Genomic DNA, 26,446 nt, shown 5'->3' with positions numbered 1-26,446 from the left:
GTGTTTGACAGGGGGGAGCTCCCCAACCCCCTGATCGGCCCTGCTCTGTGTGTGACATGGTAGAGCCATAACCTCTCCATCGGCCCTGCCCCGAGTGTGACAGTGGTGGCGCCCCAACCCCCTGATCGGCCCTGCTCTGTGTGTGACATGGTAGAGCCATAACCTCTCCATCGGCCCTGCCCCGAGTGTGACAGTGGTGGCGCCCCAACCCCCTGATCGGCCCTGCTCTGTGTGTGACATGGTAGAGCCATAACCTCTCCATCGGCCCTGCCCCGAGTGTGACAGTGGTGGCGCCCCAACCCCCTGATCGGCCCTGCTCTGTGGGTGATAGAGGGTGGCGCCCCAACCCCCCTCCACGGGCCTTGCTCTGTGTGTGACAGGGTAGAGCCATAACCTCCCCATTGGCCCTGCCCTGAGTGTGACAGGGTGCAGCGCCCCAACCCCCCTCCACGGGCCTTGCTCTGTGTGTGACAGGGTAGAGCCATAACCTCCCCATTGGCCCTGCTCTGAGTGTGACGGGGTGCAGAGCCCCAACCCCCTGATCCGCCCTGCTCTGTGTGTGACAGGGGGCGGTGCCCCAACTCCCCTATCGGCCCTACTCTGTGAGTGACAGGGGGGAGCTCCCCAACCCCCTGATCGACCCTGCTCTATGCGTGACAGGGGGCAGTTCCCCAACCCCCTGATTGGCCCTGCTCTGTGCGTGACAGGGGGTGGCGCCGCAACCTCCCCATCGACCCTGCCTTGAGTGTGACAGGGCGCGGTGCCCCAACCCCCCAATCGGCCCTACCCTGAGCGTGCCTGAGGGTGGCATCGCAACCTCCCGATCCGCCCTGCTCTGTGCATGACAGCGGGCGGTGCCCCAACTCCCCAATCAGCCCTGCTCTGAGCCCAACCAGGGGCTGCACCTAGGGATTGGGCCTGCCCTCTGCCACCCGGGAGCGGGCCTAAGCCAGCAGGTCGTTATCTCCCGAGGGGTCCCAGACTGCGAGAGGGCACAGGCTGGGCTGAGGGAGCCCCCCTCCCCTCCAAGTGCACAAATTTTTGTGCACCGGGCCTCTAGTGTTAAAATATACTTCCAAAATAATTTGATGTCATTGAAATTTTATGCTGGTGAAAGTCACATTTTACTAAAAGTTACTGCAAGTGGAATGTGTCATGGTTGGCACACAATATCACATCAAATAATAATTTGGTTCTGATTCCTTTCTATACCTATAGGGTGTGACCCTACAAAAGATTCCTATCTAAAGTCACCAACTTTTACTCACATAGGAAGCAAATGGAGCTAATATTTATTGAGATCTCACTATGTGCATTATGGTCCCCTGTGGGTTTACCTGTTTTATCTGATCTGCATAAACACTCAGAGATTGAGAGGTCAGCCTCATTTTAGAGATGAGGAAGCTGAGGGTCGCGTAGGCGTCAGGTAAAGAGCTATTATGTCTCAGACTCAGGACTCTGCCATGTTGCCCTGATGATCCTCCTCTGCAGATCTTTTATTTAGCTATATTTCACAGCATTTTTGTGGCATTGTCAGATCCGTTATAGCTAATATATTTATCCTAGAATATTTTCATTTGAATGGCAAGTGAAAATTTCCAAGGAAGATCTGCAAGTATAAGCAGTTATGAGGAAAAGTAGAATAAGCCTCAGAAAGAAGAGAAATGTCTTAACATGGAGGGCACTTCATTGAGTGATTTGCAAGTAAATCTCATGTAGACTCAAGACGGCCAAGCAGAGCTACTTGGTCTTCTTAGGAGAGTATCTGGATGGAGAGTTGGTTGAGGCTGCCAGTCCCCTTGACCATCATCCATCACAGCCAACTCCTGTGTGGGCGAGGATATGAGGATATTGCTGGATATGAGGATATTACATCCCTGGGCCTTATTTTATTACTAGAAGTTTGTACCTCTCAATTCCTTTTACCTTTTGCACCTTTCCCCCTTCTGCCCTCCCATCTGGCAGCCATCAGTTTGTTCTTTGTATCTATGAGTCTTGTTTTGTTTTGTTTGTTCATTTTTCTGTTTGTTTTTAGATTCCAATATAAGTGAAATCATATGGTATTTGTCTTTTTCTGTCTGATTCATTTCACTTAGCATAATATCCTTTAGATACATCCATGTTGTTGCAAATGGCAATATTTCATTCTTTTTTATGGCTGAGTAATTATATATATATATATATTTCCCACACACACACAATGGAATATATCTTCCACATCTTTTATCCATTCATCTGTCAGTGCACACCTAGGTTACTTGCATATCTTGGCTATTGTATTTAATACTGCAATGAACATATAGGGGTACATATATATATTTTTTCAAATTAGTGTTTCCATTTTCTTCCAATAAATGCCCAGAAGTGGAATTGCTAGGTCATAAGGTAGTTCTACTTTTAATTTTTTGAGGGATCTACTTACTGTTTCTCATAGTGGCTGCACCAGTTTTTAATTCCACCAACATTGTATGAGGGTTCCCTTTTCTTCACATCCTCAACACTTGTAATTGTCTTTTTGGAAATAGCTATTTTGATAGATGTAAGGTGGTATCTCATAGTTGTTTTGATTTGCATTTTTGTAATGATTACAGGTGTTGAATATATTTTCATGTGTCTTTTGGCCATCCATTTGTCTTATTTGGAGAAAGGTTGACTTCCCATATTTTAAACAGATTGTGTGTTTTTTATATTGTATGAATGCTATAAATTTTGGATATTAACCCTTGTCAGATATATTGTTTGAAAATATCTTCTCCCATTCAGTAGGTTGCCCTTCCATTTTGTTGTTGGTTTCCTTTGCTGTGAAGACCTGGCTACTTCATTTCCATATCGCCTCTTGTATCCTACCCCATCACATGCCCTAGTCATCTCTTGCTTTGTGCTCATTCTTCCATGTCATCTTTCCCACTGCCATTGATGGACTTTTTTTTCACATGTAGGCAGTGTTATTCAGGTCCTTTAAAACAATGGTAACCTATTTTCTATAGAGTAAATTCCAGACTCTTTAGCATGATATTCCCAGTTTCTTCTTTCCAGACCATATCTTTTACACTCTCCTCTTCCATGACTTTAAGTGTCAGCGGCCAGGGAGAGAACTATCATTTCCTGGACATGAGGATCAGCTTTCTGGCTCCACCCTTTGTTCCTACTGTTCCCTTTATAGGGATGCCTTCTACCGCTCCACTGTTCCCTGCCAGGTGAAATCTTCATAGTTAAATGTCATCTTGTCGCTGAAACCCTCTCTGTCAGCCCTGGGCAACTCCCCCAACAGAATGTGACAGCTTCTTTGTCTAGTTTATGGCATTGCCAACACAGCTGCTATAGCCCTTATCATTGTCGTGTAAGAGGTGCCTGTGTGCAGCCGAGTTTTATTGGGACTCTTCACAGTACCTCTGAGACTCAAGAGATCAGTGAGCAGAGTCATGTCACCACAGAGTGGGCCTTCAGAGTCTTGGCTCTGAAGTCAGATGGACCTGGGACTATTTCCAGATGCCACCCCTTAATAATTATGTAACTAGAGGCAAGTTGCCTTATCTTTCTAGACCTCAGTTTTCTCATTAGTAAAATTAGACTGGCAATGTAACCTGTAGCATTGGCTTGTTATAAGGATGAATTAAGAGAGTCCATGAGAAGTCCTTGTCCATCACACTGACACCTGATAAGCCACTTATTAGCCATTATCTAGTGAAATGTCACTTGTCCCATAGCACTCCTGCTATTCACTGGAATAATCAGATCATTCCCTTATAGCCTACATCATTTTGTTTTTCCAGGAAGACATGTCTCACAGGGTCATCTTACAAATCAGCTTAATGAAGAACCATTTATGCTAAGCTAGAAATTCTGATAATGAACATTTTATTTGATTTTGAGTTCTTGGGGATGCTATGTAACTGTGATCCTCAAACTTTTCTCTTGACAGAACACCAGTGCAAAAGTTACCACTATAATATTAATCAGAATTTTTGTTCAAATTATAGTAAATGGCTAGATGTCTTAATGTTACCCCTTTTGTTGCTTTTGTTTTTGTTTTGCTTCTAATCACAAAAACTGCTTGTTTTTACCAAGCTCTAGTGGTGAAAAAATAGCATATTGTTATTAATGGAAACTAGAAAGCAGCCCATGCTAAGGTTGTAATGTTGTATACTGCTAGCACTGTATAATCAATGTAATACAGTATATAGAAAATAATGTAGTATAACATTACATAAAAATGTAATCTACTGCAAACATTCATATTTCTCCCAGTAAAGTTGTTTCAGTTCATATGGGATTAAAGATAAGTAGTGTTTCATTGCTTTTCAAAGAGTATTGTGTCCCATAAACAATATGCTATCTGAATAAATTTAGAAGCCCTGAGATATACTGCCTGTAACACAACGGAAGCTTTATAATGCAGAGTCTATAGCTTAAGTGTAATTTTTTAAAAAATTTGAAAACAGGCATTTATATTGTTTACTTCATATTCTTAAATAATAGTGTGATTTATTTCCCTGTAGCATGTGATGATAATATATAGCTTGAAGAGAAATCGCTCTCCTATTTAAGGCTTAATGTTTTGCTTTAAGGTTGATTAATCATACGAAGAAACTAATGGAGAAAGAAGAAAAACTGTGCATTAAAATTCTTCAGACTTTACGAGAAATGCTAGAGAAGAAAGACATCTTTGTGGAAGAGGTATTTCTAAAAACTTTTTAGTATTTGAAAGTAAAGTAGAATTTCTAGAATACTGTCACCAATGAATTACAAAAGGCTATTATGTAATTACTTGCATTACATATTAATGGCCTGTATACTTAGATGAATTAGATAATTTGAGTTTTTATGGTATTCATCTCTCCTGTCTGCTTTCACTTGAGAAATATTTAAGATTACAGTGGCCCAGGTATTTGGCTTACTTGTTTTTATGATGTTTTATCTTGAATATGTATATTTTTTTCATATAGCGTCAATGGACCAAAAGATGTTTTTTAACAATGAGCAACTGAGGTGCATTATTAAGAGTTTGTATAAAGTTCTGCTTCGCACTGAAATATTCTATGTATTTTGGCACATGTTGATTTTTATTATAAATATATGTTCATGTCATTTTCTATAATACTTTACCAATTATTATGAAGTAATACTTTTAAAAAATAAATGGGATAGTAAGTTTCTATTTTAACTATATTAATTTAAGTATTGCACAAATGATTTTCAGAAAATACCAACTTATCTATAGTAATGAAAGCATAATATGCTAATTAGACCAGACGTCTTTCCGGACAACCTTCCAGATAAAGCCAGGCCTGTGAGGGAAGCCCGGGTCCCGGGTGCCAGAGGGAAGCCGGTGCCAGCAGCCGGGGGAAAGAAGGCCTACTCTTGCATGAATTTCATGCATCGGGCCTCTAGTAGGTAATAATTGCCAGTCTTATTAAAAATGACAGCTCAGGTGCTCATTAAGAGATAGCTAGGAGCATGTTTAATATCCAAGGTTATAGACTTACGTATAAACTATAAATCTAGTGTAGTTTTTTTAGATAGCTACCTTTTACTTTTATGTTTGGTTTCAAACAAAATTTTTATTACACTCTTAAGAACTTTTTGATTAGTTCCTGTAAATACTAATCATCTGATATGTTTAAAATCGGAAGAATTTCATTTGATTTATTTGTGTATATGCTATCAAATTCCAAAAAGATTGTAGTTACAGGTTTCTCTTTTAAAAAAAAAAGTCTCATAGAAAAGAAATCCAATGGAATCTTGAATATTAATAGAAGCTGCATAGTTTCAAAATACTCTATTTGAATCACATGTTTGACTCAGTAATCAAAAGGACTTTTGCTTTACAGTAGTTCTCTTCATTATTTAAACTGTGTTTGGAAAGCAAATTATCAAAATAAAGACAGAGCAATTTTAGCAAATGTTTCTGTGACATAGGATTCAGGAAAAGACGTATAAGTTTGCGTATGTGGTATGCTTTTAAAAAATGGCAGAGTTCCTTAGGGCTTTTGTTGTGGGTTTTTTTTTTTAAATTATTATTCCTTAAAATATTTCTGTAAATTGTTTATTTTTGACTGAAGTGCTAGATCCTAAAATTGAAAAATGGGGTCAATATAAATTGTTGACAGAAGCATGAGGTTTATGGTAACAGTTAACTTGTGCTTAACAGGAGATAATTATAAGCTTTCCAATTTTCTGTAACAGATTATTATTGAATTACTCTAAAGAAAAATAAGAAAGAAAACAAGTAAGACTTTACTTTGACTAGTCAAGAGTATTTTAGTATATTTCCTAAACCACCCTAAATACATTCTGCTGGCATCTGTTTTTCTTTCCCATTCCCACCGCTATCACTAGTTTAGGCTTTCATTATCTTTGTCTAGAAAACTCCAGTAGTCCATTCAGTTCTCTGAAGTCCATTCATTGCCTCCTTGAAGGAAGGCAAGGCTGCTGTTCTCATTAAGTCCAAGGGGTACCATTTGCATAAGATACAATGTAAATGTCACCACCAGGGCATAGCCCTCAGAGAAAGTTAAGATGAGAAAGGCTAGTTGGGGTTATTCACTCAGTCAGCTAACACATACATTGTGAGTGACTATTAATTATTGGTTGTTGTGCCTGGGCACTGGGGATGAAGCCATGGATGACACAGCAGGCTAAGGGCCACCACGTGGTACAATTCACATGCCAGTGGACTCCTGTAATAGTCTGCTGAGATCATGAGAGCATTTCAGAAACCTTCAGGGACTCTGCACTGTCCTTGGTGTTCCAGGCCCTCCATTATGTCTGTCTCCTGTGCTTTCCGCCCCCACCCTTCCTCATCCATTAACCACCAAGAATCTGGCTTTTCCTGCACTGATCCGTGCTACATCTGGAATCATGGATTGCTGAAATCCAGACAAGCCTGTATCCTCCGAGTGTTATCTTTGTAGAGTAGCTAATGGGTAGTACTTATCAACTATTCCAGCCAGTGGTGATTACTTTCTCATTAGAAAGTCTCAAGAGACTTTGTGCCTCTCTTTAATGACTCTTCAGGCTGTTTCTGGGTGTTTATTCCAAGCTCCTTGTTTTATAAATGATGTCATTCAGACTCAGAGAAGTTAAGTGGTTTGCCCCAGGTCACACAGTGAGTACCAGAACAGGATTTAACCAAAACTCCTTCCTCTATGCCTAATCTTATTTATTACAGCACAGCCAACTTTGACAAATGCATCACTCTTAAGGAAGATTAGCGTATTTTGTCCAGCAGGTTTTTGTATCCAATTTTTAAGTCATAGAGAATACAAGATAGGATATAACAATCCAAATGGATAAAGGTTTAAAAAATGTCTAAGAAAATATTAAAGAATGTGGAAATGCAGTCATTTAAGAAAAGAAGAACCTGAAAGGGACTTATAAGTATCATTTCTTAATTTCCATGTCTACTAAGGACAGAATAAGAAAAAATATATAGGTGAAAGAATTCTAGAGTTTAGATAACTTTAATTCTAAATGTTTTGGAAGGAGAAGCATTTCTACCAGTGGAAGTAGAAGACTTTTCTTTCCCCAGGAAGTTTTAAAGGAACATATATTAGATCTAGAATGATTCTAACATCTACTTTGGAATGAAGTCAGGACTAGTTGACCTCCATGTGTTGTCAGTTGGCCTTTCTTAAATAGTTGGTGCTCAATTGTCCGTGACAGTGGAGGGGAGCAGTTAAATGACTCACCAGTCTGGGTGACATGGAACTGGGTAACAGATTCAGAAACTGGTCAAAGCCATTATTTTACAACCCATGTGCTCCCAGAAAAAACCCTGATTATCAGTAGTGGATAATTGGCTGTGTTTCCATGATTGTATTAGTTTGCTATTTACCAAAGTCTTCGTGGTTTAAAAGCACACAAATTTAGTATTTATTGTTTCAGAGGTCAAAAACTTAAAATCAAGATTTTGGCGCCGATACATTCATTATGGAGCTTTTAGAGGAGAATTCATTTCTTTGCCTTTTCTAGCTTCTAGAAGCTGCCTGCATCCCTCGCCTTGTGACTCCACCTTCCATCTGCAAAGCTAGCAGAATATCATCTTCCAATCTCTCTCTCCCCCCTTTCTCTCTCTCTCTCTCTCTCTCTTCTCTCTCTTATCTTCCAATCTCTCTCTCCCCCCTTTCTCTCTCTCTCTCTCTCTCTCTCTCTCTCTCTCTTACACACACACACACACACACACACACACACACACACACACTAATGTCACCTCCCCTTTTCATACTCTGACCCTCTTGCATCCCTCTTCCAAGGACACTGTGATTACAATGGACCCACCTGGATAATCAAAGATAATCTCCCCATTTCAAGACTCTTAACTGAATCACCTGCGAAGTCCCTTTTGCCATGTAGGCTAACATAGTACAGGTTCTGGTGGTTATGGCATAGATATTTGGGGGAAGGCTATTACCCAATCTATAATTGTGATCCTTTTACTGACAGTGGAATATAGAGAGTTTACCTGCTGCTCACTAAAATGACTATGTAGGGAAGTTTAAGTGCAAATGAACATTTTAAAATGCTTTAAATTTACAGTACTTAGCTGTTTTCAAAGTATTTTAAGATATTTTGCTACCTTTCAACACCAGTTTCAGGAAGTACGTAGAATAGGCAGTGTTATCTCCACATTTGTAATGTGGAAAGATACAGAGAAGTTATTTGCATTAAATCCCATAGGTTACCTAATGCCTGGTTGTCTAATACCTAATCAGCTAGATTTGTACTGTCTGTGTATTGGAGCATTCCCAACAGATCTCTCAGAATTAAAGCCAAACAAAAAACTCATACCAGGATTTTTCACATTAGCTATCTTAATATTACATTTAAGACTCCACCTATTTAAATTATGAATGTCATCTTAAAAGCAAATCTCTATTTTCATTTTTGTTTCTTTGGTCTCCAATACCAGAAGAGTGTGTGTGTGTGTGCACGCGTGCGCGCGGTTGTGCGTGTGCATGTGTGTGTATGTAAGAGCTAAAATTTTAAAAATAGAGCAATGAAGCATAAAAATAGAGTAAAGAAGCATAAAGTTGCTTCATGGTTGAACCAGATGCTCTTTAAAGCAATTTCCACCTTTAATAATCCAGTTTTCTGATTCTGTTGGCCAAGTCATCATTTACTACCATTTTATCTGATAGTCAATTATTTTACAAACATTTATAATTTATAATACCTTTCATTACAGGTCCTAAATTACTTTTACCTTATATTCTTTCTTGTTTCATTTTTGTAAGTTTGTGCCAAAGGTTGAGAGAGAAGTGGGTGAGCAATATCTTTAAGATTCTAAACAGAGTAATAGAAGCAAAGGAAATGTAATTTTCTGTTATGTGTATCTGTATGTGAAGTCATCTAGTGACCATGTATGTACTCTATGTTATAGTATGCTATAATACTTTTTATTGAAGGACAAAACATGAAAATTGTACATAGAAAGTCTTTAAGAGGGAAAGTTACCCAAGTTTTAGAAAAAAATTCATGTATTATTTATTTAGTCAATTCTGATAGAAAAGCAAAAAATTACAAAGAATGTAACTAATAACCTCGAGAACTCAGTATGCCTTCGGAATTGGCCATATTCAAAAGGCTTTGTTTTAGATAACAACAGCAGGTATATTTATTTGCACTTAAAACATGTATATTGGGAAATCTGAGGAGGAAAGAGAAAAGAAGGACCCTTTTAAAATGGCTTTAGGGCAGTATGATTCTTAATGTTTCCAAACCTTAAAGCCATTTTATTCTACTCTTATTTCCAAGACCTCTCTACCACAAAAGAGGAAACACCCGTTAGGATAAGTGTGCTTTTGAACAGAGTAGCTTAATGATAGCACCATACCTTTGTTTTGTGGATTTAAAGATATTTTAGGTCCAGATATGAAAAAGGGTTTCCCAGTGGTGATAATGGAGATAAAAGGAACTGTGTTGATTGAATAGAGGTGGGCTGATGGGGGGAGCAGGGGTTGGCAGGAAATAAGAAGGGCTGTGTTCAGAGTAGTGATGGCGAACCTTTTGAGCTCGGCGTGTCAGCATTTTGAAAAACCCTAACTTAACTCTGGTGCCATGTCACATAGAGAAATTTTTTGATATTTGAAACCATAGTAAAGCAAAGACTTATATTTTTGATATTTATTTTATATATTTAAATGCCATTTAACAAAGGAAAATCAACCAAAAAAAATGAGTTCGCGTGTCACCTCTGACACGCGTGTCATAGGTTCGCCATCACTGGTTCAGAGGATTGGTGTGGTTTTTAAGGATTTTGGAGGGGGTGTCAATTTTCTTCATTTTATACTCTTTAGTCTACATTTCATTAGGATTTATAAAATATTATAAACTATTTCTCTCACAAAAAGAGAAACATCTATAAATCATAAATAGTCAAGGTTTCTGTAACCACTGGTCCTAAATATATAAAATTTGTAGCTCTGTACTTTAGAATAGGAAGAGATAATGAACACTGGACATACTCAGTGATAGCCTGTAGAACTGGAAGTGTGAAGTACCTTTCCTTACATTGCGTGAAAGAAGTTGACCTATTTTGAATGCCAATCATAATTTTTCCATGGAATATATTCTTATTTACCCTTAAATTACACTGATACACATATAATGTACAAAATAATGAAGATGTTTAATCAAGTTCAATATCCTTCAAATTTTCAGGTTTAAACTGCCATGTATTCTTGGAATACTATTGCAGAGAGATCTAGAAAAAAACTCTACAATAGCTATGGTGAAGTTTTAGCATTGGTTTTTATAAAGTAACTAGTAGCCCGGTGCACGGATTTGTGCACATTGAAAGGAAATTAATTAGAAGAAATATTTTAATATTGCTATTCACCCCCTCTCTGTAATAGAAGTGTCAAACAAATTCACGATCGACAATGACAGATGGAAACACATGTGTGCAATTGGCACCAGCGAGAGCTTTATATATATAGATAAACTTGCCTAATTAGACCTACTTTCTGATTTAGCTAAACTTTGTCCAGCCCAGTGAAGCACCCAACTTCTCTTTCAGGTAATTGTCAGCAACACAGCAGTAAATATCAATACGAAGCAGATTATTATTATAGATCATACAGGGAGAACAAAGGGTGAAATATTTAACTATAGCAGTTTTTGACTATATTCTGCGCAGTGAGAAAACTGAAGTCATTTTCAAGTTCTACCATTTCTTCTTTTCAGTCGGGTCAAGTTTCTAAACTTTCTAAATTTCTGTTTTCCGGCTAATGAAAAGAAAATAGGATTCCACCAAGTCTCCTATCTACCTACTCCAGGACTTCTGTGAGGATCAAATGAGACGAAGCATGGGAAAATGCTTCACAGACATTTGGTTAAAGTGTAAAATGTTTGCACCTGGCTATAAAGCAAGTCGTGTTCCTGGGCTGAAGAAACTCCAAGGAGGCTAGTTGCTAGGGAGAGGAAGCCGGGTGTTACTATGTGACGTCATTACCCGGCACCCACAGCCACCATTTCTGGGCTGGGTTGTGGGCCACATTTTGTGCCCTGGGATCTCAGCAGCATCGGCTCCAATTTGGTGGGCTGTCGCTCCAGGGTGGTGGTGGGGCCTGTGTCCCACTTGGGGGAAGCCGAGTATTGCTTTGTTGGTGCCAGGTCCACGGTGCCCTTTCTTTATAAATGGCCAGTGCACTTCACGGCAGCTCCTGTGTTGAGTGTCTGCCGCCTGGTGGTCAGTGCGCATCATAGCGACCATTCAGACAGGTGGAGGGACACTTAGCATATTAGCCTTTTATATATAGACTAGAGGCCCAGTCACAAATTCGTGCACGGGTGGGGCCCCTCAGCCTGGCCAGTGATCAAGGCCTATCAGGGGGGCCGGCCAGCCAGAGGGAGAGACCCTGGGTGGTTGGCCAGCTGGCCCCCTGATCGGGGCCTGGCAGGGTGGGGGGGGCAGCATGGGGAGAGGGGCCGCAGGAGGTTGGCTGTGGGAGCGCACTGACCACCAGGGGGCAGCTCCTGCATTGAGTGTCTGTCCTGTGGTGGTCAGTGCCCATCATAGCCACTGGTCAACCAGTCATTCCGGTCGTTAGGCTTTTATATATATCATAACGGTCACTTAGGCTTTTCTATATATAGATAGTAGCTAGCATTTATCGGGAGCTTATTCTGTATCAGATACTGTTCCTGGTCCTTTTATGTATTAAATCTCCAATGGTATATTATAGTAAGTGTTATTATCTCCCTTTTACTGTGAGGAAGCTGAGGTGTAGAGTTTAGGCCACACATCCAGTAGGTGGGAGAGAGCTGGTATTCCAACACAAACATTTTGTCTCCTGAGCATGCTAGAGCCAATAGGTTATATGACTTATAATCACAGCTCTTCTATTTTCTCATATATTCAACTAAATAAAATGAAAAGTTCTTTCAATTTTATTCTTTGTAACATTTGCATGTGTGCTGGAAAGCATAAACCATTGACTCAGTGAGCTACTTAGCAAAGGCTTACAGATTTTCGACCAAGCTGATTGGGAACACTGATGCAGTAGTTGCAGGGGATGTTCGAGCTTTATTTTTACAGACCTGCAGATCAATATCAGAGCTCCCAAACCCCATCCTGTGGTCAGGGTCTGCGTTGTTAGTGTCCTGGATGTTAGATATAAAAGTTCCAAACAGTACTTTCTAAGATGACCACTGTAGTCAGCCCCTTGAGGAAAGGTGGCATTCAACCCACAGCACAGCATCGGATCGAGGGCTGTGATCATTACAAATGCCCAGGTGGGGTAACTGGTATTTACACATCGAACAGTGATGGCAGACGGTGGCTTCTCCATGTAAAAGTTGGTATCTGGAGTGCTGAGGAATACAGATCTTTATTTCTTAAAGAAATGATGCCTTGAGTTATTTTTAAGATAGCTTCCATCTTTTTTTTTTAACTCTCAAATTTACTGTTAGCTGAGTTAATAAGAACTTATTCTTTTCCTCAGCTGGAAAAACACAACATTGTTACTAATCTTTTATTTCTGATATTGAGGAGCAGCAGAAAGAATAAATCAGAATTATACCAAGAAACTTAACTCCTGCATCAAATATGCAGACCTGTCAGTCCCAGCAGGAATTGTGTTGTTGTGAATCTGTAAATTGTATCAAGCTCCTCTTATTGGAACAGTATTGCTGAATCACTCCCCTTCCATGCACACACTCATTTCTCTCTTTAGGAGGCAAATAAACAAACTTAAGTAGAATTGCTACACATAGTGTACTGTAGCTTAAGAATTTGATAACTGTTTTGCAACGGAAAAATTAATTTCAGTTTTAGCGTCAGTTGCATTATGTAAAAATGCTTATTAAACATATTTTAGAAGTGAGTGCAATTTTTGGTAATATTCTAATGCTTTACACTGGATATTGTAAGTGATGTTGCAGATATGCGGTATCATCTTAATCATTCCTATTTGTGATTGTGTGTGTGTGCTGTTTTAACTAGATATCTCAATGGTTGGAAGTATGGAACTATGTCGGTGTCTCCTTACAATAAGAGATCTATTTTAGAAACACAATTAGAATACTCTTCCACTTTAGAATTTTTATGTTATGTTTTCATCAGGGCAATAAGATTTTAATCGTTAAAGGTGGGTACAAAGGCAACAATGGCTTTTAGAAATTCACTCTTCACTTGCAGGGCTGCCTTGGTCACTTAACCCTCCTAACAACACATTCAGGAAACTGCAGCACAGAAATGTTACAGAACTTGCCCAAGGTCACACAGCAAAAACTAAAAAAACTAAAAATAAAAAATGATGGAGCCAGGATGAAAACTCAGGCTGTCTGGCTCCGACCCTGTTTACAACCACTGCATGAGACTGCCTTTCATTATCTTATCTAATAAAAGAGAAACATGCAAATTGACCAAACCTCTGCTACACTCACAAGCCACGCCCACATGTCATGCCCACCAGCCAATCAGGAGTGAGTATGCAAATAAACCCAACCAAGATGGCGGCGGCCACGGAGCTGGAGCAAATAGGCTTGGGTTGCCCCTGGCAATGGAGGAAGCCAAGCTTCCTGCCTGTCCTGGCCGGCTGTGGGCTCCGCTCAAGGCTACAAAGTTTCAATTATGGAAGATAAATAAATCCCAGATACCTGCTTCCAGCCCCTGTGGCCTCTGCTCAAGGAGGGCCTGGGAGCCTGGGTTGCCTGGGGACATGGCCAGCCTGCAAACAGCCATCAGCCCCTCACCCAGGCTGGCCAAGCACCCCAGCGGGGACCCCCACCCTGAATGGGGTGTGGCCAGCCTGAAAACCACCACAGGCCCCTCATCCAGGTCACCCCACGCCCCAAGGGAACGCCCAGCCTGATCCAGGACACCCTTCAGGGCAAACCAGCCGGCCCCCACCCATGCACCAGGCCTCTATCTATACTAATAAAAGGGTAATATGCTAATTAGACTGGGAGACCTTCCAGGAGACCTTCTGGACGTTCTTCTGGACAAAGCAATGATGGCGGGGCTGAGGTAGAGGCGGTTAGAGGCCAAGAGGGGAGGGCAGTTGTGGGTGATCAGGCTGATGGGGGGCGGGGCCATTGGGGGTAAGCATACCAGCAGGAGGGCCAGTTGGGGGCAAGCAGGCCATCAGTGGGGGTCAGTTGGAGGTGATCAGGACAGCAGGGGTGGGGGAGGGCCGAGGCAGAGGTGGTTAGGGGCAATCAGGCCAGCAGGGGAGGGCAGTTGTGGGTGATCAGGCCAGCAGGGGGGGCAGTTGGGGGCGAGCAGGCTGGTAGGCAGAGTGGTTAGTGGCAATCAGGCAGGCATGTGAGCGGTTAGGAGCCAGCAGTCCCGGATTTCGAGAGGGATGTCCGACTGCCGGTTTAGGCCTGATCCCTGTAAACCAGCAGTAGGACATCCTTTGAGGGGTCCCAGATTGGAGAGGGTGCAGGCCGGGCTGAGGAACACCCCCTCTCCCGTGCACGAATTTCGTGCACTGGGCCACTAGTATTCTCATTTCAGCTTGCAAAGCTATAGGAATGTCACCCATGGCTGTCAGAGGAAAACAGTTTCTTGTTTAAAATAACATAAACCACCTAAAGATATTTCTTCTTGCGTTTAATGGTTTTGAACATCTATCATTTACTGATTTCTTTAGGATAGGCTTGGTTTCTGCACATTTCATCTGGTGCTTGACAACCTCAAGCATTTTTGTACAGATCTTAGTTACAACAAAACAGCACAAACCACTGTGAATATTTGCAGATTGCTCGATGCAATTGTTGGGTTTATCTTTCCTTGGTTGTTCTTAGCCTTTGGCTGAGTTTTTAATGAAAACTCAGATTGTAGACTGTACTCCTTGTAGAGTGATGGAATAGGGAAAACAAATGGAATGTGATAATGTACACACATGGCAACTCGGGGTAATGCGTCGGTGATACAAAATCAGATCGAATGCTTATAATTAATATCACATGGATGAAATAATGTCAAAGATACCAACTCAAAGACATGCAGTTATATGGTTTCCATCCCAGGTATGAGTTGATTTCATTTTCTCTCAAATTGCCAAAGTACAATTAGGGAAGTATTCCCAAAGGGTGAGTGGTAACCAGCAATGCTCTCACCCTTGGGCATAGTTTTGAGAAGGATACTTTCATTAGGCTTCTCACCATCGACCCCCATTTATTCCTCCAACAAATAGGCTACACCATTATGTAGAGTTGGCTCAGGGTCCCCATCCCCAGGGCAGAGTTAGACAAGACCTCTGGCTGCCAGACGACTGCCCACTCTCTAGGAAGAGAATGTTGATATCAGTCCCACCATGCCGTTACCACTCAGTGTACAATGTATTAACACTGAATTCTTCCTCTACCCCCAGCCCCACTGTCATCTCCACGATATTCTATGTCCTTGCCCTGACCCTGCCATTTCTCTCCTCCTCAGTCTCCCAGACTTTTCTCTCCTGCTCCATCCCCCTCAGCAAACTTACCTCCTTCTCTGTGAGTTCCGTCCACCTTCTAGCTTTACATGAAGGCTCACTCCCCTGAGGCCACCCCGCTTTCTCAGCAGCTCTGTCTGTGGAGTCTCTTTTCTCTCAGCTACCATATGAAGAGGCTGTGTGTCCTTGTTGCTTCTCATGGTCACTTCTGGACTGATTCCTCTGCTCTTTTTAAAAATCCTCAGCTCCTTGGAGGGTAATGAAGGCCTTCAGTCTATATCACCCTGGCATCTGCCAACATCCGGGTCACTCTCTCTCACCCATCCAAGGCTTTGGAACCTGGTGCACATTCAGTGTCTGGGCCCCTGGACCTGCTATCCTCAGGTGTGATTTTCATCCACGTGGGCTATGCACCCAACACTCTGGCCTTTCCGGCCCTTGACCTCTGTGTCTGCACTGACCTTCTCTCCCCCACATCCATCACCCACTTTTTCAGTAACACCTAGGAAGTTTTCGTCGCCAGGGACTGCTTCTTCATGATAGCTAATTCAGCATCCCACTGGCTGACTTTTACTCTCTCCCACTCTGCTCGCTTGTTTAGCTACCCCAGTGAAGACTGTCCTTTGGCCCGGTCAGGACCACTGATCTCTCTCATTTCCCAGCTGTTCAGCTTGCTCCTGTCCTCTGCTTATTTAACGGGAGATTTCATAGTCACCAACCCAACTGTTGAGCAGCTGTTGAAGGCAGGGCATAACAAACAATCCTGGCAAAACAGCATGGGAGAGGGGCAGGGCGGTTCCTTATGAGAGAATTGGAGTGTTGTGGCCAAAAGATGGGGGAAAGGATGCCAGGCAGGCCAAAACAAACAATGACCACTCCAATTTCTTCTGTAATTTCTGCTTCTGGACACATCGAGTTATTTAGATTATTTAAGTTATTTGGCTGATTTTCTTACTCATGTTCCACTTAACTCTGTGTGCCACTTCTTTCCAAATGACACCAGAAATCTTGGCTCACAGTTCCCTTGACAGAAAAGCTGCTTCTTCACTGTGTACGCAGGCACTCTGCGTTCTCCGGCATTGAAAGGACCGAGGGTAGCTTTTCTCAGGGCTGAGAAAACATATGGATGAGAGTCCGCTACTTCTCAGCCCGTAGCCTTTTGACAAGGCATCTGCTACAACATTTTTTATTCTTGGATCATGGACTGTTGTTTGCCAATTGTTTTCATAAATATTAATCTTTGAAATCTTGACTAAGAAGTTGTTCTTTTTGGATTCTTTTCTTCTTTGTATGCACCATCTTTAAATAATTGTCTCATAACACAAGATTTTTCTTTGGAAAAATTCCCACTTTAAGAGTGGGGGCTAAAATTTCTAATTTGAAAACTCGTGGGTTGTTTTGGATTTGAATCCTCTCTCCTTTTCCTTTACTTAATTAAATTGAATGCCATTGGGATAATGGTTCTGCATTCATTTTGCAAAAGGAAGCCTTGAAAGTACCTCAGAAAGACATTTAAGTTTAACTTTCTCATGCACTTGATCGATTTAGTCCCACGGTGGATAACTAATTCCTTCTTGGTCTGAGAGTGTAAACTTCAGAACTGAAGCATGGTTTTGAACTGGACCCTATTCAGTATGTTCACTGATGGCATTTGATGTGTGTTCATTTTTCATCATCCCTTTGTATGAGAGGATAATTAATTGGTAAGTCTGCATCGGATGAGACAGCGAGCACCTCTTCCACTGAAGGGTGTTATTTAATGACTGTTGATAAAGTTTTATAGGTCAGTGTGGCCTCTCCCATGCGCTCAGTGGCACATATAAAGCATTGTAAGTGCTGTAGGCATTGTTTGGGGCTAGCTCATGATTTAGTTTACTGCTCCCTCAAGGGAGCAGTAATTCGGCACATTTTAAATTGTTTTAATTATTGCTCAATCAGTAAAATAATTTTTAACATTAACAATGAAATGCGCTTTGCATAGACACTTGATCCTAAGGCCTATTAGGAAAACGTCATCTGTGTGTGAAGCCAGCGATGGCAGACACAGCACATTTCGAAGGAAGATTATGTAATCACCACTACAGGTCTTCTCTTCCCTAGTAAACTAGCTGTTCACTGTTAAATGTAATCTGTTTTAAAGATTGCAAGCTCTCATTATAAGATCTGGAAAGGTGTGCTCTATTCTGTGGATTTCATAAGTGGCTTGGGTGTTCCTTTTCACTTCTTCGAGCCAGAGTACTCTATTATTAAAGGAGAACTAATAAACTGGAAACTATGGTAACTCACCGATGAGTGATGAAATTATTATTTCTTCAGGTCTATCTAGAATCATGTAAAAATTATATTGAGAGCCGGAGAGATTCTTGTGTTTTGCTGTCTGAAGGCTGTGTCATGGCTTGGGAATGTATCTCACAGTTGAGATCAAGCACTGCTTCCTCCGGGCCCTGTTGGCAGGAGTCCGCTCAGCTCTGTGTCTGCCGTTCTCTGAGAGTAAGATGAGATTCACATGTTTGCATACCATCTTATTCATTCCTGCCGGGGATACTTTCTGGAAAGAGCATATTGAATATTTCAGCGGTGCCTCTATTTTAGGGAAGGAGGAGAATCTCACAAAAATCGGGAACTATTCCAGAATTGGGCCAGAAGCTGAGGAATAAATGAAGGGCCCACTCCAGGGAGGCCTCTGCCAGTGGCTAGTGATTCCAGGCGGTTAGGAGGACGGGCGTGTGGAGCAATGTTCTCCAGGTTCAGGGATTGTGCACCTGAGGGAGATTACGGGGAGAAAGCTTGGCCTTACCTTTACGGTGTTAGCGGATGACCAACCATTATTTAGAACCTGTCATATGTTGTCGCATATGCTGTGGTAAGATACAAATGAATGAAATGCCACCTATGTTCATTTTCTAGGTTTGCCATGACAAAATACCACAGGCTGGTAAACAACAGACACTTACTTTTTCACAGTTCTGGAGGCTAGATATTCGAGATCAAGGTGCTGGCAGGGTTTGTTCCTTCTGAGGCCCGTAGGGGAAGGATCTGCTCCAGAACCCTCTCCTTGGCTTGTAGGTGCCCACCTTCTCTCTGTCATCACATGGTCTTTCCTCTGTTCCTGTGTCTGTTTCCAAATTTCCCCTCCTTATAAGGACACCAGGCATATTGGATGAGAGCCCATCCTAATGACCGTGTTTTAATTCAATCACCCATTTAAAGACAATCTCTAAATATGGTTCTATTATGAGGTGACAGGGGATTAGGACTTCAACATAGGAATTTTGGGTGATGTGATTCAGCCTATGTATGACCACCTCCCTCTTTAAACCTGTGCATAGATAGGACAGGTCCAGATGTTTTCTGGGTAAGCTTCTCCTGTGCTCATTTTGTTGAGGGCAGCCAGCATGCACTGAGCAGGTTGCTGGCATCTACAAACAGATTTAGGAAGTTCCTTCTAAACAGTATTATTTAAATTAGTCTAAGCCAATGGTTCTCAACCTTCTGACCCTTTAAATACAGTTCCTCATGTTGTGAACCAACCATAAAATTATTTTCATTGCTACTTCATAACCGTAATGTTGCTACTATTATGAATCATAATGTAAATATCTGATATGCAGGATGGTCTTAGGTGACCCCTGTGAAAGGGTCGTTTGACCGTCAAAGGGGTCGCGACGCACAGGTTGAGAGCCGCTGGAAGCCAACAAATAAACATCAAAAAGGGGTTTTGCTTTCTTCTTCTTTCATGTCGTAGATTAATGTTGAAAGAAAACAGTTGATTGGCACACAAACCCCAGTGACACTGACAAGCACGTGGAGAGATGTTTGAGCATAAACCTGAAGCATTATATAGATCTGACTGGTTCTGAAAGCCCAGAATGAGAATTTTGAAAATGTGATAGAATTTTAATGTTTGTGATATTCTTTGGCCGTGGACTGACTCTCCAAAGCATGGTGCAGTTTTTTTCTGGAGCACTTTTGACAATGTTTCAGCACAATCACGAAGAATTAGACATTTCAGGTGTGGTCTATGGAGTTTCTGTATTCGCTAAAAATTAAATAGATGGAATATTTAATTTCATTGTTTTGAATCTCATCTTACTCTCAGAGAATGGCAGACGCTAAAATTAAATATTTTAGCAATTTATCATTCTTGTCTTCTCGTAGCAAAATATGCACTTAAATCCTTCATTGAAAAATGTACCTTTTTTGGGAAGTGTTTTCATTACTATTTACAAGTTATTTGTAAATCTCTCAATTTTATGTTTATTTTGGAAAGTGGCCAGTTATTTTTTATTTCCACAAAGAAATGAAGTTAATTTTACAAAAACATGACACAAACAGGAGCATTACTTTTAGCCTGTGATACAACCTAGCCCTGATGCCTTATTCCTTGCACCTGAATGTGGGAGCTAACATTGAAGTGGTATTTTTATTATTTTAAGAAAGAAACTGAGTCATGTCATAGTGTTACTTTTGTAAATATCCTGGTTTATAGAAGATTTTTCTGATAATTGAAGGCAGCATTATTTTCTTAGGTAAAGTTTTTCTACTTCTTGCATATTTTAAGCCAGTTGTCTCATACCAACAAAAGTAGGAAAAGCAGTACCAGAAAAATAGACTGCAAGATACATTCACAGAATAATTCCTTCTGTCCTCAACTCATGGCTGTTTGCATAGTGAAGTTGAGATAATTGATCATTTTAATTTTGATTCTGGTATAATTTCTCCCATGAGATTCTAAGTGATTGGTTACTTCACTAAGTGCATAGGACAAGGGAATTTTCTTGGATCATTCAGATACACATTTATAGATAAATGTAAACACAGTAAACATAAGGCATAGAATGTGGTAGTGGAGAATCAAAGGTGTATGTGAGAAGATACCACCTGTGAAAAAAAGAGAAAGGTACACTATTCTGGAAGTAGAGAGGTGGTCTGAGTTATACAAGAATAACAATCATCAGATCATTATTACAGATGTATCACAAAGCTAGGAGGAGTGATAAAGTTGAGCAACACTTTTTAAAAACCAGTATTTATACTTGTCCTCTGCTGAATTTCTCTAAATTTAGCTTTTTACTCAAAATGAATACACACAGCCCTAGCCAGTTTGGCTCTGTGGATAGAGCGTCAGCCTGTGGACCGAATGGTCCTGGGTTCAATTCCGGTCAAGGGCACATGCCTGAGTTGTGGGCTTGATCCCCAGTGTGGGGTGTGCAGGAGGCAGCCAATCAAGGATTCTCTCTCATTGATGTTTCTATCTCTCCCTCTACCTTCCTGTCTGAAATCAACAAAAATATTTTTTAAAAAATGAATACACACAACTAGTGTGTGGTAAATGAATGGTTAAAATTAGGTTACTAACATCAATGTGGAAATCTTTTCTCTGATATTATTCACTGCTGTTATTTTTCAGTACAGTGGGGCCTTGACTTACGAGTGTCCCGACTAACGAGTTTTTTGAGATACCAGCTGTCTCTCGGCCGATTTTTTGCATTGAGTTGATAGAGTAATTTGAGTTAACGAGCTCCTTAACGAGCTCGGTCTCGGAACGAATTAAACTCGTAAGTCAAGGCCCCACTGTACATTTATTGAAATGTCTTTCACTGTAGTGTGCCATGCTTGTTTTTACTTCACATGTACCTCAGATATTTCAACATGCAGAATACAATGAGGTGCATTAGGAAGGTCCGTGAATATTTATGGTAATCCAAGGGAACTCGACACAGAAATTAACATGCTGGTTCCTAGTCAGTTATCTTTTATCTGACTCTGAAGGGTATTTAAGATAAAAACAATTTACTGTAATTGATGTATTTTACCAATTATACTAAGCACTCAGAGGCTAATTCCAAACCTGAAAACGTTAATAGTTCAACACTAACAGTGAGTTTCAATTAAATCATAAAAGGGTGTACTCTAAAGAGATTTATTTTTGGCTTTTGTGCTGAACATAATTTTTTTATGATTTAATGTTTGTAAATTAGATAGAATGCATTAAGAGAACCCAAGTGACAAAATAAGATAGTTCTGCAAAATAGTATTTCTTTTTAGCCTCTGAACTTATTGCTATAATCCCAGGTGTTTGACAAAGCTACATGCATGAGGGTTTCTTCGTGGAACCATACTCATACCATTTAAGAACCCGACCCAGGATAATTTAAGGTGGAGACTGACCTCAGGGAGGACTATCTTAGGTGCACTTCTTGAAGATGGAAGTGGGAAGCAGGAGACACTGTGGGTGGAGATTATGGCTGCGCTGATTCTGGTTTGTCATAGCCCCCATGGGAGGGTCCAAGGATAGCAGAATCCTTCTCCATTTATTCCTGAACAATCAATAAAAGAGAATGGGAGAATGAGCCTCACAATATCATTAGTATCATCAGAAGATTATTAATATTGGCAGCACAGAAATGGAGTTTCCATGATATAAACATGGACATGAAAATGACTCAAATAATTCCAAGTGTTCTGTGGTCTCTGGCTCTTTCTTTGAGGACGTCAGATCTACAACATTTCAGAACAAATGACTGGGAAGTTAGCTGGTGTTCTGACCTTAGATGAATAAGAAAACAAAAAATCATCTACAGATTCTTGACTATATACAACTTTATTAAACACTAGAGGCCCGGTGCATGGATACGTGTACTGGTGGGATCCCTTGGCCTGGCCTGTGGGGATCAGGCCGAAACCAGCTCTCTGACATCCCCTGAGGGCTCCCAGATTGTGAGAGGGCAGTTCTTGGGGGATGCACCCCGGGATTAGGCCCCCTCCTTTCTGGTTCTGGGTGCATCACCCGAGAACCACAGCTGCCAAGTCACTGCAGCTTGGCAGCTCCTGCATTGAGCGTCTGCCCCCCTGGTGGTCATTGCGCGTTATAGCTACCGGTTGGACAGTCAAATGGTCAGACAGTTGCTTAGGCTTTTATATATATAGATGAGCTTAGTCAGCTGACTCTACATAGACCAAATATGACAATTGAAGTAATCTTGGAGTGGTCTGGGACCTTGGGGCTCCTGCTGTAGCACCTATTAGCTGTGGGATTTCAGGCTCCTTGGTTCTCATCTGCTTCATCAAGTTAAATTAAAAGTCGAAGCTGAGCCATGTGATCTTTTGAGATCTCCTCTCTCATGTTTCTCTCATTCTCCTTCTGTTTTCTAGATTTAGATTTTTAATGTGACCACAAAATAAGTAAATTCCTGTCCGGAAATATCAGAGGGTAGACTTAAAGTGCTTCCCAAGCTTGTAAATTTATGGAATGACTATTATGTGGCAGGAGCTATACCAGTTGCTAATGATAGAAAACAAAATGGAATGAAAGGAAAAGGTTCATTCTTGTGTGGAGCTTGCATGTTGGTGGGAGCCGACGATAAACCAATAAATAAACAAATGTGCCAGGAAGGGGGAAATACTGTGATGGAAAAATGTAATATCTATTGCATGTTCGTAGGTACTGGGAATCATTTTTGGAATGTTAAATGTACTTTATGTAGATATTTAATCCTCACAGTAACTGTATGAGGCAGGTGTAATTCCAATCTCCATTTTATAGGCGACAGAGCTGAAGTGTAGAGAAGTTAAGTCATTTGCCTCCATTTTCACAGAGAGAACCAGCCAGTGACTCAGCTGGGATTAGAACCCCGGCAGCCTGGTCCTTAGGATCTTTACTTTTTAATATTAAATTACTTTGTTGCTTCTCTCTGGGTAAAAGCAGGGCAAGAACAACAAAAACTGGGAGGGGTTTGGTTTCATGTAGCTGTTAAGGGAATACCTCTTTGCATAGATGGTATTTGATAGAGACCTGAGGAAGGTAAGGGAACTTGCCATGTAGCTCTCTCTCCAGGGCAGTGGAAGTAGCAAGTGCTAAAGATCTGAGTGAGGAGCTTGCTTCCAGTATTGGAGAAACAGCAAGGAAACCAGCGTGGCTAGACAAGAGTTAGTGTAGAGATGGATAGATAGATAGATAGATAGATAGATAGATAGATAGATAGATAGATAGATGATAGCACTAGGTCATGAGATCAGAGAGGAGTGTGGGGGGCCGGGTGTGTAGGACATTATAACACCTTTTGTTTTTCCTAAGTTGGACAGGAAACCATTGGGAGACTTTTGAGTGTAGGACCCTAGGAGTAAGTGAAATATGGTTCATGATATACAGGGACTGCTGTTTGCTATATAGAGAATACACTTAAGTGTGACAGCAGAGTGAATTTTTAAGAGGTTATTGTAGGGATCTAGGTGAGAAACAAAGGTGGCTTGGACCAGGTTGGTAGCAGGGGAGGTGGATTGTGCATATGTAATGAAATTTGAATGGACAGGCTTTGCTGGTTGATTGAACATGAGGTATAATAGAAAAGGAGAAAAAAAACCCCACAAAAAAACAAAACTCCAAGGAATGTGGCCCCAGTAACTGGAAGAATGGATGTGCCGTTGACTGTCCAGGAGAAGACCACGGAGAGTCTTCCCCATCTTACATGTCTCCAGTGCTCAGCGCAGCAAATACGTGGAGTATGGAACTAAACTAGTTAGGTGAGGAATGCTTCCTACTCCTGCCAGGTTTCCTCAAACACATACAGAGGGTTTGTTTGGCCATGAATTTTAGCCAAGAAACTGTGTCTGCTTTGCATGATATTTTGAGCATCCAAATGGCAGCAATATCAAAAGGGAAAATAAAATGCAGCTTTGATTTGGAGGGAGATTGAATTTCATGAGTGATGAACCTGAATTTAAGAAAGATATATTACATAAAGTTTCATTCTTCTGCAATGTGGAGAGTAATTTTGAGCAAGGTTTCAGTGACCTGTGAAGAAATGTTATTCCAGTACAGCCTCCCCCTCAGGCTTTCCTAAGGATGGGCGTTGTGATACGTGACTAAGGAAGAATATGGGAGAGGATGCTGGGATAGACACTATCTTTCTGGGGCAGATGCAGTGTTCCTAGAACGTCGAAGTGTATTGGATCTTATATTTTTAAGTCCAAATGAAAAGTCAACACCCTGTTTGGTTCTAATTCAAACTATTTGTTAGTGTCAGGGATTTGGAACAATTGAGAGACACAGGAGTCATTCAGATCAAGATTAAAATGTCAACTTAATTACTGGAATATCCACTGGAAACCATGCTTTAGATCCGTGTTTGTTAATATTTTGCCTCATCCTATTAACAACTCCACACTCCCACGAAGGGACCCGCCTCTGAGAGTATGGCCGAGAGCAGTCCAGGATTCACCTGCTTTTGTGGTCGGGAAGAGCTCTTGGCTAAGCATCCCATTCCTCCTTTCCAACTCACCAATCAGATAAGGAACTTCCCTTTTTATAGGGAGGAGTAAGTGGACGGAGGTCAAAAGGGTCACTATTGGGAGTTTCTCCATCTGGGACACTTGAAGTGAACAAAAAGGAACTTCTCTACTGACCTTTCTCTGTTGGGATTTTACCTCATTACAAAATAAATTTTAATTGCCTTTATTCATACCAGCCCACATTTCTATGAGCAATACCAGTACAGGGTGGGGCAAAAGTAGGTTTACAGTTGTTCGTATGAAAAATAATACAATAATTAATAAATGATAATACAAGAATAAACTCTTGTTTTGTGTATATACAACTGTGAACCTACTTTTGCTCCACCCTGTATTGTGTCTATATCCTTCTTGCCTGATAGTATAGGAGGAAGAGAGCTTGATGTTTTTCTTCACAAACATTAATTACATGCCATCTGTACGGGTAGCTCACTGTGGGCTGCCCCTGAGCTATGCATAATTGCCGGTTTCCCTGATGCTAAATCCTTTATTTTCTCCGTGGGCTTGAGAACCATTAGCATAGGTACTTTTCAGTCAAGACTGACTAGAGAACATTTCTCTAAAATGAGTATTTGGGACTGGTTTTCCCCACTAAGTCTACCCGTGTACCTGAATTGGGAGGTAACTGATTTCCAGTCCCTAAAATTGCTGAGTGTTCAGCTCTATCAGAACCTTATTGATTGGTGGTGCATGTTTAATAGAATTTTCAGAATTTGAAGTCCCCGTTAAACATCATACTCTTCAAGATCAACAACAAACATGTATTCACAGCCTGCTTCATGCACAATACCAAGTTCTGAGGCACCAGGAAGTGTCAGTTATCTGCCCACACGAAGTTGGTGCTTTAATATAGAAGGTGTGTCATGTGAGTACATGTGCAAAGTAACTCATATATGTAAAGCCTCTGCTACCTGCTAAGTGCATTATATAGGTGTTAGAGGCAGAATGTTAAGTCACGCACCAAAGACATTTTGACAGGTTTGGGATGGCTACAAGCCATTTCCTAGGAATTATTCTTAAAGCTTGGGACTCTAAAAAATAGTGTCACCTTAACTTTGCAGGACTAGATCATTATGGGCTTTTGGTCCCAGGGAATTTGAGGAAGGAGGGACAGTTTTATCGGGTCCTTGAATATCCCAAGGACTGAGTCTTTGGTGCCCTCCTCACCCCGAATGTCTCTTATTAGTTAACTAGAAGGCCCGTGCACAAAAATTTGTACACTGGCAGGGAAGGGGGGTCCCTCAGCCCAACCTGTGCCCTCTCACGGATCA

The 26,446-nt window shown here is 41.1% G+C and overlaps 1 protein-coding gene across 7 annotated transcripts in view; it reads left to right on the top strand.

Annotated features, from left to right (window-relative positions):
* The window catches only part of ITPR2 (inositol 1,4,5-trisphosphate receptor, type 2), a 401,602-nt gene that overhangs the window by 200,438 nt on the left and 174,718 nt on the right, over positions 1-26,446 (top strand). For all 7 annotated transcript variants that reach the window (XM_014544263.1, XM_014544267.1, XM_014544268.1 and 4 more), the window contains one exon: positions 4,569-4,677. In XM_014544263.1, coding sequence (XP_014399749.1) covers positions 4,569-4,677 — 109 coding nt within the window. The remainder of the gene's footprint in view (positions 1-4,568; positions 4,678-26,446) is intronic.

This window comes from Myotis brandtii, unplaced genomic scaffold (assembly GCF_000412655.1).
Source record: "Myotis brandtii unplaced genomic scaffold, ASM41265v1 scaffold358, whole genome shotgun sequence".
NCBI lineage: Eukaryota > Metazoa > Chordata > Mammalia > Chiroptera > Vespertilionidae > Myotis > Myotis brandtii.
Note: the sequence above shows the minus strand (reverse complement) of the source record. Positions and strands in the feature narration are given on the sequence as shown.